General features: G+C 39.0%; 7 protein-coding genes across 8 annotated transcripts in view; 2 read left to right on the plus strand and 5 right to left on the minus strand.

Moving 5' to 3' along the window:
• Position 1: 1 nt before the first annotated feature.
• On the minus strand, positions 2 to 3400 carry Gasu_58690 (peptidase; the record flags this gene model as incomplete). The annotated part of the gene is made up of 1 exon (XM_005702926.1): positions 2 to 3400. A coding segment is annotated over exon 1 (3316 nt), but the record flags the coding sequence as incomplete, so codon positions are not given.
• An 83-nt stretch (positions 3401 to 3483) lies between these two features.
• Positions 3484 to 4790, minus strand: Gasu_58700 (hydrolase, alpha/beta fold family protein). Its single transcript, XM_005702927.1, has 4 exons — positions 4672 to 4790; positions 4416 to 4627; positions 4305 to 4369; positions 3484 to 4252 (listed from the first exon to the last, which is right to left on the minus strand). The coding sequence occupies exons 2-4, from the start codon at positions 4612 to 4614 to the stop codon at positions 3530 to 3532; spliced, it is 987 nt and encodes a 328-aa protein (XP_005702984.1). The 5' UTR covers positions 4615 to 4627; positions 4672 to 4790; the 3' UTR covers positions 3484 to 3529.
• A 33-nt stretch (positions 4791 to 4823) lies between these two features.
• Positions 4824 to 6290, minus strand: Gasu_58710 (uncharacterized protein). Its single transcript, XM_005702928.1, has 3 exons — positions 6222 to 6290; positions 5834 to 6172; positions 4824 to 5782 (listed from the first exon to the last, which is right to left on the minus strand). The coding sequence occupies exons 1-3, from the start codon at positions 6249 to 6251 to the stop codon at positions 4931 to 4933; spliced, it is 1221 nt and encodes a 406-aa protein (XP_005702985.1). The 5' UTR covers positions 6252 to 6290; the 3' UTR covers positions 4824 to 4930.
• Positions 6291 to 6315: 25 nt separating this feature from the next.
• Gasu_58720 (uncharacterized protein) lies at positions 6316 to 8040 on the minus strand. Its single transcript, XM_005702929.1, has one exon. The coding sequence runs from the start codon at positions 7939 to 7941 to the stop codon at positions 6433 to 6435; it is 1509 nt and encodes a 502-aa protein (XP_005702986.1). The 5' UTR covers positions 7942 to 8040; the 3' UTR covers positions 6316 to 6432.
• A 41-nt stretch (positions 8041 to 8081) lies between these two features.
• On the minus strand, positions 8082 to 8670 carry Gasu_58730 (uncharacterized protein). Its single transcript, XM_005702930.1, has 3 exons — positions 8498 to 8670; positions 8372 to 8454; positions 8082 to 8321 (listed from the first exon to the last, which is right to left on the minus strand). Exons 1-3 carry the CDS (start codon positions 8556 to 8558, stop codon positions 8115 to 8117), a joined length of 351 nt encoding a protein of 116 aa, XP_005702987.1. The 5' UTR covers positions 8559 to 8670; the 3' UTR covers positions 8082 to 8114.
• A 60-nt stretch (positions 8671 to 8730) lies between these two features.
• Positions 8731 to 11691, plus strand: Gasu_58740 (serine/threonine protein kinase). 2 transcript variants are annotated; one of them, XM_005702931.1, is made up of 4 exons: positions 8731 to 8907; positions 8958 to 9365; positions 9421 to 9558; positions 9608 to 11691. In XM_005702931.1, the coding sequence occupies exons 1-4, from the start codon at positions 8755 to 8757 to the stop codon at positions 11327 to 11329; spliced, it is 2421 nt and encodes an 806-aa protein (XP_005702988.1). In that variant the 5' UTR covers positions 8731 to 8754; the 3' UTR covers positions 11330 to 11691. The 2 variants fall into 2 exon arrangements, with proteins under 2 accessions (XP_005702988.1, XP_005702989.1); XM_005702932.1 differs by having other exon boundaries at positions 9608 to 11411.
• Positions 11692 to 11700: 9 nt separating this feature from the next.
• The window catches only part of Gasu_58750 (peptidase M48), a 2091-nt gene continuing 1552 nt past the window's right edge, over positions 11701 to 12239 (plus strand). Inside the window, exon 1 of the mRNA XM_005702933.1 lies at positions 11701 to 12239. This exon is cut by the window's right edge and continues 472 nt beyond it. Coding sequence (XP_005702990.1) covers positions 11832 to 12239 — 408 coding nt within the window. The 5' untranslated portion in view covers positions 11701 to 11831.

Genomic DNA, 12239 nt, shown 5'->3' on the forward strand with positions numbered 1-12239 from the left:
CGTTCAGCAGTTGAAGCTTCAGAAGGAGTCTCTAACGTTGAGCGGTCATTTTCTGATTGGCTGCTGTTTGCTTTGAAATGTTCTCCGATTGTGCTTCCGAACCATGCAGCTGAAGTTGCAGAACCTGTTTGTACCAAGCAATGACTGCTTGACTGCGGAAGAATATTGGCTTGAAAAGAACTTGGTTTGCTAAACATAGAGAAGTTTTCTCCCATAGAAGGAGAAGTATATGAGAAACTACTTGTCATAGTTGCAGCAACTGTTTGATTATCTGAAGTACCTTTTGTTTCAGAGCCTGTGAGGAAACTACTTTTGTCATCTTTCGCATGAGAAGTAGTGAAGAACGTAGACTGCTCTTCCTTTTCATCGTTATCCTGTCCACTCTCACCTTGAGATTCCAAACGATTTTGAATGAAATTATCATTTTTGGAATGTCCGTCGTTCGTTCTGGTCCATGTACTATTTCTATCATCCTTCGTATCAGAATCTTGAACTTGTTCCTTTCTTGCTTCAATTGTAGCATGAGCAGATGATGCTTCATTGATGACGGACACAGAATTCTTCTGAAATGCGTTATTATCGGTGAGATTCTCCGACTGTTCAATGATGTTGTTATCGTTCGGTCTTGCGTGGTCGACACTATCAAAACTCGTCAGTAACGAACTTCGCGAATGTTCTTCTGTTTTCTTATTTTCTCGAAAGTCCAAATTGTTATCTTTTTCTTTCAACTCTTCTCGTGTCTTCCAATCCAAATTATTATCGTTTGCCTTAGCTGAAGGGGAAGAAACCATATTTTCTATACTCTTATCGCTCATCAAACTCTTTGTTATACTTGAGATTACTGGAAAGTGCTGTGAATAACTCTGCTGTGGAGTTTGACTTTCGAACTGCTCTTCGTTACTTTTCTTCGTATATGTGCGAATTGTATTTGAGGGTTCTTCTGTTGAATCGGCTTTGTCTTCAACTTCTCTCGCTACCTCCTTTCTGGAAGTTGTGTCGATATGCTTTGCGAATAGATCCTTGGCCAAATTGACACTAAACTCCTTATTGTATCCTTGGTCTTCTAATGTGTGCTCCGAATGGTTGTCCGGTCTGGGTTCTTTAACGTTCTCATTAGAATGTCTCCCACTCTCATGATGGGCATGGATACTTCCAGTTTCTAAACAACTATCATTCCAATCCTGTGAAAGCTTGCTTTCTGTCTGTGTTCGATTCTGCTCTTCTGTCCTATGTCTCTTCCTCAAGGAATCTAAAGTGACTGGCGGTGGCTTTTTTCTCTCTGCACTGTTACCCGCAATTCTTTCCAAGGTTTCCAGAATTTTCCTAGCAGTATCACTTGCTGAAGCTTTAGATGGTGTAGGTGATATATTCTTCCGAAAATCATAGATGCGTTCCTTCCCTATGTCCCAATTCCTTTTTAAACCACTTATATCTGCTGTTTTGGTCCAATCACTTTTGCCTGAAAACAATGGCTGCGACTGTAGTGTATCCTGCTTTCTGAAGTATCTATTTTCTGAAAGAGTCCCTTTTCGCGACACAAATGAACTTGACTGCGAATTATTTCTGTTTGTTGAAACTATCGGAGTAGTAAACGCACTACCTGATATAGATATCCCTTGTTCTGACCCTTCTGGCTTCGATTCTGACTTTTTCTTGTCAATCTCTGTGGCACTAGAACCCATGAAAGTTCTTACAACATCTACTGGAGTAAGAGGATTCCCAGTTAACTCCGTTTGCCTTGAAACAGTCGGACGAACAGGAACTGGAGTTAACTTCGGAGTGCTTTTCGGAGAGTGTTCGTCCACTTTTTCAAAAGGTAGCACGTCCATGGAGTAAACTCGTTGACGCTTCAAACTTGGCTGACGAATGGGTTGAGATGAAAATGAATCAACATCTTCCCCTATCGAGACTTCTACTATCTTCATAGTGCTCAATGGCTGGTTGCGTTTTCGTCGCTTTGGATCTGAGGGTGGAGTTCTCGTACGCTTTCTCACACGGGAAGAGCCAACTGCACCACCAAATGGGTATTCGGAAATGGCAAGTTGAGATGAAGGTTTCTGAACTGCGTTTTTCAATATATTCTGATATAATTCATACTCTTCGACACTTATAGTTCTCTGTTGACTTTGAAGATGTTGTAAAACTGCTCGAGCGAGAGCAATTGTTTCCATAGAATACAGAGAGTGTTCTGCAGTCTTTCCTGATATCTCTGCTTTCATACCTTCTCTGTCTCGACCTCTCTTTAACTTTGAAGAAATACTTGCTTCTCTTGGTCCCTTAACTTCCCTATTCTTCTGTTCTGTGTTCTCTGGTAAATCAGGCTTTTCCTTGCGACTCACACTTGCTTCTGAAGCTGTTTCTTGAGACTTTACATAATGACGAAGCTTTCCCATAAGCTGAGTTTTTTTTCCAGTTGCCTTGATGCCCAACCTTTTACAAAGAGAGCGAAGTTCTTGGTAAGATATAGTCTCTGAAAAGTCTTCACTCAAAGCTTGGGACAATTGGTCGTCGTGAACTCGAGCTGCTTCTTGAATACTTGAATTTGTTTTTCTTGCATTTTTTGCTTTAACTATTACTGGTTTTTGAGAAGTTTCCTGAGGCCGCTTCCCAGAAGACTCTCTGGTGTACTTTCTTCGACCCTTGGCTTCAGATTTTGCACTATTCAATAAATAGTTTCCTTCTCTAGTCGTCTCTGTATGTTCACTGTTTGCTGGTGTTTGCATTCCACGAGACCGAGTTATGATCTGACCTCTTTCGCTTTCTTCAAGGCTGGACCCACTCAAAGCTTTGTGATAGTCATAACTTCCTACCCCTCTGGTGGATGTTTGTACTGACAGCTGTTTAGGCTCTGTTTGCGATGGGTTTTCTTCCTCCCAGTGCTCGTTCTTGGTGTGGTCGCTCGTCTGCGACTCCAACTTGTTACTTTGCTCCCATTCCGAAGTTTGCAACCACTCGTCTTCAAATAAGTTCCTCCTAGGAGTATTCTCTTCCCCGCTCTCTCTAGAGGAATCACAGTGCTCCCCTTGAACGGACCTTTGTGTACTTTCTCGAACATTCACTCTCTTCACTAACGAGGACAGGTAAATACGAAACTTCCGAAACAAGCTAGAACGCCCTTTAGGAGAGGAGTCTGAAGCCACCATGTCTTCACTCGACTTGCTCTTCTCTCTTTCTAGCCTTTCTAAAGAAGAATTTTCTGCCGCGCTCGATTCCGAAGAAAAACTCTCTGTTTCACCGTTATGAGAAGAACCCGCCATTTCCGTACTTTCTGAAACATTCTTAGTACCTGTTCTCAATGTTCTTCTACGAAGTTCCATGCGTAGTTTTCATAGAACAATTGTGTTTGGAACGAGAACGTTCGAAACGACGGATCGTCGTCTTTTACAAATCCCACAAGAGAGAATAAAGATGAACATGATATACTGTCATTTCTTGGGGGTTATTATCCTTGACGTCTGGAAAATAATAACAAGAACTGTTTTCAAGAAAGAGAATTTGTTTATATTGGTAAATATTCATACGAAGGTTGTTACACAACCCACAATGGTGAGATATCGTTGAAGCAATCTAACTGCTTTTTCAAAAACAATCGAATGAGCTGATGAACTTGCTCCATACATTCTTCCGTAATGAAATGGGCACCGGACAACATGATATAGTTTCCATTCAACTCACGAGCAAAGTTTCGACAACCATTTACAGAAACCAGTTGATCATATTTCCCAGAAATACATAAAATGGGAAATGAAGCGCGACGAATTTTAGTCATTTCTTCACGACAAAGACGATGAAAGAGAATCGCATGTAACTGTCCCCAAATGCTCATGTAACGAGGAAGAGAATACTTTTCTCTTTCTTGTTGTTGCTTTATAAAACGCCATCTTGGTATAAGAGCACTGTTATCTTTCGTCAACTCAAGTAAATAATATTCCGAATATTTGAAATAGATTTCAAAAAATATTCTTACATGGTTATTCCTTTCATTACAACTTCGATGGCGACATAATGGACAAACTCTTAAGAATACATAGTGAGAAATAACACGCATCACAACTTTTAACGTTCTCCAACCAGGCAATAGAATATGAATACCGCATTTTGGAGTGGAAAGTAAAGTTAACGATAAGACTCTTTCTGGGTATACGCTGGCCGCTTTGGAGACTATCATTCCACCCAAGGAGAAGCCGATGAGATGGACTTGTCCTCTAGAAAAGTTGTTCACAATATGCCAAACATCGTTAGCCATAGTATCCTAAATAAACAAAGATAAAAAACGAACTGGGGTATAGCAAAGTTCTGAATACCGTTGAATAGCCACCTTGGTTGGACCATAAACGATAACTTGAGCAACGACCTGAACCAAAACCTCCTGAATCCATGAAAAAAGTATCAAATTGGAATCAAAAGCTGCATACTGTTCTCTAAACAAAGAAAACTGAACATTTCACTATTGGCAATATTCTGTATAAGACAGTTCCACATATCCATTCCACAAGAGAAACCAGGAACGAGAACAACTAACTCTCCACCTTTTCCATATCGACGATACTCCGTCTCAGTTCCATCACTCTGAAGGTAACTTCCTGATTCATATTGTACTCTAGATAACTGCATCTACTTTAAATATCTAATTTCAAAAAAAAAGCTTAATAAGACGGTTTGTTGCTTTACCCAACTAAAGCTGAACAAAAAAAGTATCAAAACTCTACAAAATTTCTGTCAACAGTGTTTCATAGGAAAATCCGAGTCTTGAATATAAAAAAAAGGAAATTCCTACACACAAATGTATTTTATCAAGAGCATTTCGACAAACTTCAAATCTTCAAAGCAAAAAACCATTTATTAGATAGGAACTTGACAAAAAGCTCTCTTCATCTGTTCGTTTATGAAGAATCATAAAAGCCAACGGACCTCAAGCACACGATGGTTTCTATTTCCAAAACTTGCCAGATAAAACGGCTCCAGTTCTTGCATCATGAGGCTTACAAATAGGATGGGCATTCAACCACTTGCAAAAAGTATCCATCCTTCTACCTCGAACACTGTCAACCGAAAAGTCTAAGGCAGATACTCTACCAAAACGTTCCATCACAATAACCCGATCCTTTTCAATCAGGTCTAGTTTTTGAATGGGATTCATATACTTTGTCAACAGCCGTTCTTCGTCTACTTTACTAAATTCCAACGGATTGTTGATCAACTTAACTGAACCATCCTCCCATCCAAGTAAAAATTTATAGCTATCACTTGCTATGCTAGTAATGGAAAGATAGCTTGGCGATAATATTTCAATGCCATTCCAAGGACCACATTCTGGCCAATACAATAAAGAACCGTCACTATTTCCTGTTACAATTGAGCCATTGGATAAAACTTGCATACAAGTGATGCGTCTCTTATATTTCAGAGAGAGAGCGGAAATGGGTTCAGACAATACTGCAGTTATTCCTCCAACTCGAATATCCCAAATATGAATAGCCTTGTCACTTGCGATGTAAAATACTTCAGGCTTACTTCTATCTCTATCCACATGAACAATAGTTTGAGGGAGTTTAACATCACCACCAACAATGTGCCTTGGAGAGTCCAAACGATCCAGAGACCAAAGCTTGCCAAAGTTATCCCGACCAAACGAAGCCATAAGGCGCGTATTCTCAACTAGTCTCAAACATATAATAGAACCTATATGGGCTCTAGTCATACCGACACACTTTCCAACTGTCGTATCAAAAACGTTGATTCTTCCTTCCACTGTTCCACTAGCAACAACTTGGCTGCTTGTCTAAAACAAGAAGTTGTTGTCTTCCCTTGTCAACAAAGCAGTTTTACATACCTCAATACAAGATACAGCTCGATGGGTTTTCTTATTCAGCTTGCGAACACTTTTCCCTTCCTTTCCTTTCCAACTAAGGATGGCGCCATCTTGAAACCCGAGGAAAAGAGAGTTGTTCGCACTATTCCAAGCTGTGCAAGTACAAAGTGACCGAAATTGAATATCAGATATCTCTTGAAACTGTTTTCCGCATTGAATAAAACTCTTTACGCTATGTCCAGAAGCGACTATAAAGGATCTTTTAGAGTGAAAGACGCCTAGTGTAGCTTCACTATCCAATTTCAAAGGAATAACAGAAGGACATATATCTATCCACAAACTTGTAAACTCCTCACAAGACTGAAAGAGGAGTTTTGAGTTGCCAACGCAAGTGTCTTTTTGAACAAACGGGTATTTTGCCACAAGTAGGTTCTTCCATATGAGGGAATAGCTATTTAGTCGACTTCGAAGACTACGACAAGTTGCCGCCAAAGCTAAAATATCTCTGAACACAAGTTGTACGCATATTTCAACGAGACAGTCATCTGATAAGCTTTCCAAGGTCGTCGTCAACGTGTTGTTTGATTCACAATGGCCAACTTGAAATCCCAATCCGTTCTTTATTTCTCATTTTGAGGAAAGTGTGAATCCTCCTCTTGTGGACATTCGAGCAATCGAAGGATATATACTAATAACGGAACTCCAAGTATCAAACCAGAAACTCCTGCAATGTGTTCTGAAATATAAAGTACTATTAGCACTAACAGTGGTTGTAGCTTCAGATGTACCGAATATATTTGTGGATTAAGCACATAGGCTTCGATGAGATGAACAATAATGACCATAGAAACGACTGAAGCCATCTTTTGAATACCGTATTCACTAATTGCAACTACGATCATAGGAAAGGTTGATATAAAAACTCCTACTACTGGAATAAAAGAACAAATGAGTACAATAAAGGAAAGGAAGCCTATGCCAGGTATTCTAAGAAACATCAATCCCAACGAAGTCAACGTTGTATTAGATAAAGCAATAATCAGTTGTGCTTCAAATGACTTTCCAAATATAACTCCAAACTCACCAATATGTGGCGCAACTTCCATGAAAGCAGGGCCTATCTTGGAACGCTTCAATGATCCAACTCCACGAGCTATCTTTGGAAGGTCCCAAACTATAAGAAATGAAAAGACCAATGAAACCAAAGCTTTAAATAGTATTTTAGTACTTTCTCGAAGTATCTTTGTGGTCAATGACACAGCTGCAGCAACATGATGCTTCACTGATTTTTGTAATAGAATACCAAGTCTTCTCGACCTTTCTTCTGTCCAAGCATCCGTACTAGAAACTGATAGCTTTTTCTCTACCAAGGCCTTGTCATTAAGAATGGCTCCAGCTTTCTTATAGCCAGAGACTGCCTTCTTATCTCGTTTGCTCTCCGTAGTTGCCTCTTCTTCTGAAGAGTATAAAGGCTTTTCAAGTTCATTGGAAAATAACTCAGAAGGACCTATTAATAGTGACTCCAATTTACTACTGAGATCATCTCCAACTGATTTTCGAATGCTATCTGCAATAAACACATAAGGATTCGCAGACTCGATAGTTCTAATGAAATATTGTCCTTCCTTTATCACTCGAGGAACTGTCAATAAACTAAAACTGCTTATAACTGATATTATCATTGCATAGAAAAATAGAACAGCCCATCTTCTTGGAAATCGTTGCTTTGAAATCTTCTGAGACCAGGAAACAAAGCTGTTTGCGACGTAACTCAATACAAAAGTTCCAAACAATACTCCAAAGAAAGGACGAAGGTACCATAATGAGGTTGTTGCACCCAACCAGATTAGAAGTCTCTTAGGTCTAAGATTCATAAAGAAGGACGACGCTGTTTCATCCATTACTCCTGTTATCTGTTTTCCTTCGACGTTGGAACGGTTATGGTCTTGTATAGAATATGGCTTCTTCACTGTTATCTCATCCGTGGCTCTTACAAAGTTGACTGCTGAAACTTTGAATGATATTCTTTTAGTTTGTCTCAATAATTCTTTTCTCAAAAGGTAAGGCCTAGTATGACCATTCCAAGACTTTGCCCAACTAGGCCATATATAACAAAAGCATAAAAGCATTGCCTAACTTGCAAATTCAAAACAGCTTTCCATACAAACATAAAAAATTAAGAGTTGGACAAACGTGGTCTCTTTGAAAAAACCTTTTCCGGAATACACTACATAATGTGTTCTTCAGTTGCACTGGATTACTTATCAAATTGACTCAATACCGTTTTAATAACAACTTAACACTACTTTGATTGTTCCTCCATATCTACTAGCGTTGAAACTCTTTCATCTAAAACAGAAGACCAATTTTCAATATCTCCTAGTTCCTTCAAAGCATTCTCAAGAGGTTTCAAAGTTGCTTGCCATCTTTCCAGTTGAGAAGACAATTCGTTTACAGCCATATGCAAACGCTTCACTTCAGACTCCAGTCTTCCTTCCCATTGATAAACCTTGAAAAAGTAACGAAACCCACAGTCATATAGTTGGTCAAACTACTTGCCTGAAAAACTTCAGCATTGATACTGTCGAATATTTTGTTGGATAACTTTTGTCCAGTTTCTTCAGTCTGTTCCTGAACTTGTTCTACAAGGCGTTGAGGAGAACTTTATAGAAAATACAAACTTACTCAGCTCTTCTGAAATCTTTTTCTTCAGTTCCTTATTCGAACGAAACGACTGAGAAAACATACAAGCAGACAAATATTTTGTTTTGAAGAATTCCTTATTTTAATCAAGAACAACTAGTTTCAAAGAACAAGATAGTTCAACAATTCATTTAAAGTCTTGAGAAAAAAAGAGAGACAACTCGAAATGAGAATATGCAACAAACTTTATTATTATTCTTAAAATACTTGAGTAAAATGTGATTAAAGATTATGTTGTAATGCATTCTTCCCATATGTTGGAGAACTTGCAACTACAAGAGTGTATTGGGAGCGGTTCTTTTGGAGAAGTTTACAAAGCGTTGAACTTGAGAACCAAACAACTTTTAGCTGTGAAAGTGATTGACTTGGAAGACGCAGAAGGTGACCTCGAGGTAAGTCTACTTGTTGTGGTCTGGAGTGCGCACCCAATCACTTTCAATAGGAGGTTCGTCGAGAAACTAGAATTCTTGCACAATTGAGAAACCCATATATTGTGACTTATTACTCTTCATTGGTGTTTGAAACTACTTTATGGATCATAATGGAATACTTAGAGGGGGGCTCGTTGAGAGACCTTTTGGACTGTAGACGACAACCTTTCAAGGAATCCATAATCGCTCGTTTTATTCAAAACATTCTTCAAGGTCTAAAATATTTGCATATGGAAAAGAGAATTCACCGAGACATCAAAGCGGCTAATGTTTTGCTTTCCAAGAGTGGAGTTGCCAAATTGGTTGATTTTGGGGTTTCACAACAGTTGAGTAAGACGATGCAGAGACGCAATACATTTGTTGGTACTCCGTACTGGATGGCGCCTGAAGTAATAGCCGCGTCCTATTATGATGAGAAGGTATTTGCAGTTCTTTATTGCTTCTTTATACAAAACTGTTTTCAACCTGTCAAAGGCAGATATATGGTCATTAGGAATCACTATTTTGGAGTTGGCTTGTGGAAAACCGCCTTGGTTTCAAGTACATCCTATGAAAGCGCTTTTTCTGATATCAGAAGAAGACCCTCCAATCCTCAAAGGGAATTTCTCTTCGGTAGGAATATCAAGGTTTTTAGAGTTATTCTCATATTTTGGTTGCTAAGGATTTGAAAGATTTTGTGAGCCATTGCTTACACAAGGAACCTGAAGAGCGCTGGGATGCTATACGCTTATTAAAGCATCCTTTTTTGAAGGCAGCCGCAGACTATAATGAAATTTCAGAGTTATTACAAGGTATAAAGAAACCTGGTAAACCAGTGAGGAAGTCAGTTCGTTCGGGAAAGAGTTTTTTGAAAGAGAAAGTGATGATGAAGAAAATAGAAACTTTCCATTGGACCTTTGGTAGAGTATTGAAAGTTCAAAAGAATGACAACCTCGTTTCTTGTACTGTTCGTCTTTCGACAGGAAGCCAGAGAGAATTTCAATTGTACTCCAAAGAGAAAGAAGAGAGCAGCAGTGTTCTTAAAAATCAAGAAGGTTCTTTGTGCAAGATTATTAGAAATGGTATGGCTTTGGATAGTTTGCAGTTTGATAATGGTACTGTTTTAAGAATAGTATCATCCAAGCTGGATACTCCTCCTAATAACACTGTCATACGTTATCGATCTGCGGACACGAGTGGAACAGAAACTGTCATTAGAAAGTCTCCTACTAATTCAGCAACCAATAGCAACGCAACGGAGCGAAGGAATCCACAAAAGTCCCCAAGAAAGAACCTGCTTTCTCTCTTTGGACATCAGCGGTCTTTGAGTGATCCTGTGACAAGTACAGGAACAGTCATTACTTCAACCAAAGACTCTCAAGTGGATAGAAATCCTTCAGAATCTCCTCATTCAGAGGATTTCAAGTATTTGACTAGACATCCTTTTCTTCCTTCTTGGAGTGTTGAAAAAGAAGAGCTGTCGAACAAGGCCCAAGAACATGAATATACAAAGACAGTTGTGGATTTGCCTCAAGAATCTTCTACAGTAAAGAAGAACAGCAATTTAGGAATATCGAAGAATTCGCGACAGTGCGATACGGATGATACGATTACATTGACGAGTGAAACCAACCATAATTGGGAGGAACAGACTACTTTATCTACGATGAAAAAGGCCACGATTGAGAACAATCATACAAAGGACATAGTTATATATCGACAGAATAACGATACTGATACAGTAGTCTATCGAAAGGACTCTATTCAACCTTTTAAGCAAGGACATGTGAAAGTTTTCTCCTCTGAGAACTTTTCCTGTTTTGATGATACGATGAGTATGGATCGTATGTGGGTAAGAAAGGGATTCAGTGACCCTTATATAGAATTTGCAAGTCGTGACTATTCACAAACAGTTTCGGAAACTGTACTTCCAAAGAGAGTCAAGTCTTTGGTTGTTGATGATGATGATGGCGATGAATCATCCTATGCAATAGAGTCGAAGGCAGATCCCCCCGTTACTGCAGTTGAAACGATGCAACAAGACGTTGGAGACTTGGAGGACCCCACAAGAGAAAATCCTTCTAATGGTGAACATAGTCAACCTAATAGTACATTATTTTCATTGTCATCCACCTTGCAAGATGCTCATCCCATTCTTGTAAAAATTATTGTACCAGCCATTCGTCAATTGGAAGCAGATGCATCAACTTTAGATGACAACGATATGCAAGAAATCAAGCTTTTATCTGATTTGGCTTCTACTATGTTTCAGTTGGATGAAATACGACCAGGTGTTTTGTTTATATTGTTTCGTCAGATCTTCAAAGAATTTGCTTCATGTGAGGACGAAGGTCTACGGAGTTTGTTTTATTCATTCTTAGAAAGAAAGCATTTCCCTATGTAGTCTTATGTTGTGTACAGATGAATGTATAAAACTGAGCCAATTGGATACACGAAATAAATAATATTATATATGAATGTAAATTGGGCGCTTGCAAGTATAATAGGTCGATAAAACGTTTATTATTCTAACCAAAGCTTCCCTATTTTGACTCACAAAAGATAGTTTTCACAAGAACGAGGCCTAAGCTAGTTGAAACCAACTCTAGGAGAAAGCCCGACTTGACGTCAAAGTGAACAGCTCAAGGCATTATCAACCTGAAGAAACAGATACGGAACTTAACGGTCCTGAGGAAGAGACACGTTTATGCGGACTAGAGCAATGGTGGGGGGCTCGAAGACATGGACACTCCTATGGAAAAAAATTGCTGTGCTGTGGAAATTGATTTTGGGTTGCCGAGTCGTTTCGGGTGGGTTTGTGACATGAAAGTTGTTCAGTTTCTAGAGTGTCTAGGCCACGGAGTTTGAGACTGGTTGTTTGTATTATCCTATATTGTATTTGTAATATGGGTGTGGAAAAGTTTCAGAAAAAGGTGGAGCATATTACCTATTTGCTGTTGGTACAACTTACCAGATACTATTATTTTTCCTACGACTTGTTTCTCTTAATATCACCCAAAGAAAAAGAGTTGGAACTCGAATCGATCTCTCCTTATCAACCCAACAGAGTTGATATGCTGTACAAGTCGCCAAGAAGACTATTGCTTCGATTGGTCTTATGGTTTCTATTGTTGTCTCTCTTCTCTTTTTTGCTAGTTTTGGGTTTAAAACTAAACTTTCCAACGCCAGCAACTACAGTATTAACTTCTTCCACAACTACAGAACAATCCTTTGAGAAACTCTGTGCTACACTGAACGATTCTCGGCTGGTTTCAGAGATCAAAGACCTTCGCATTTTGGTTGCAGCCAACTTT

Source organism: Galdieria sulphuraria (assembly GCF_000341285.1).
Source record: "Galdieria sulphuraria unplaced genomic scaffold scaf_64, whole genome shotgun sequence".
Taxonomy (NCBI): domain Eukaryota; phylum Rhodophyta; class Bangiophyceae; order Galdieriales; family Galdieriaceae; genus Galdieria; species Galdieria sulphuraria.

Coding starts and splice junctions, on each gene's coding strand:
- Gasu_58700 (XM_005702927.1), bottom strand. CDS start 4,614: ATGCAGTTATCTAGAGTACAATATGAATCAGGAAGTTACCTTCAGAGT. Junction 4,370..4,415: donor TTTTCTTTGTTTAGAGAACA/GTATGCAGCTTT, acceptor TCATGGATTCAG/GAGGTTTTGGTTCAGGTCGT. Junction 4,253..4,304: donor ACCAAGGTGGCTATTCAACG/GTATTCAGAACT, acceptor TTGTTTATTTAG/GATACTATGGCTAACGATGT.
- Gasu_58710 (XM_005702928.1), bottom strand. CDS start 6,251: ATGGAAGAACCTACTTGTGGCAAAATACCC. Junction 6,173..6,221: donor CTACTTGTGGCAAAATACCC/GTTTGTTCAAAA, acceptor CTCCTCTTTCAG/TCTTGTGAGGAGTTTACAAG. Junction 5,783..5,833: donor GAGCTGTATCTTGTATTGAG/GTATGTAAAACT, acceptor TTCTTGTTTTAG/ACAAGCAGCCAAGTTGTTGC.
- Gasu_58720 (XM_005702929.1), bottom strand. CDS start 7,941: ATGCTTTTATGCTTTTGTTATATATGGCCTAGTTGGGCAAAGTCTTGG.
- Gasu_58730 (XM_005702930.1), bottom strand. CDS start 8,558: ATGTTTTCTCAGTCGTTTCGTTCGAATAAGGAACTGAAGAAAAAGATT. Junction 8,455..8,497: donor AAAGATTTCAGAAGAGCTGA/GTAAGTTTGTAT, acceptor AACGCCTTGTAG/AACAAGTTCAGGAACAGACT. Junction 8,322..8,371: donor TCAATGCTGAAGTTTTTCAG/GCAAGTAGTTTG, acceptor TACTTTTTCAAG/GTTTATCAATGGGAAGGAAG.
- Gasu_58740 (XM_005702931.1), top strand. CDS start 8,755: ATGCATTCTTCCCATATGTTGGAGAACTTGCAACTACAAGAGTGTATT. Junction 9,366..9,420: donor CGTCCTATTATGATGAGAAG/GTATTTGCAGTT, acceptor AACCTGTCAAAG/GCAGATATATGGTCATTAGG. Junction 9,559..9,607: donor TCAAAGGGAATTTCTCTTCG/GTAGGAATATCA, acceptor TTGGTTGCTAAG/GATTTGAAAGATTTTGTGAG.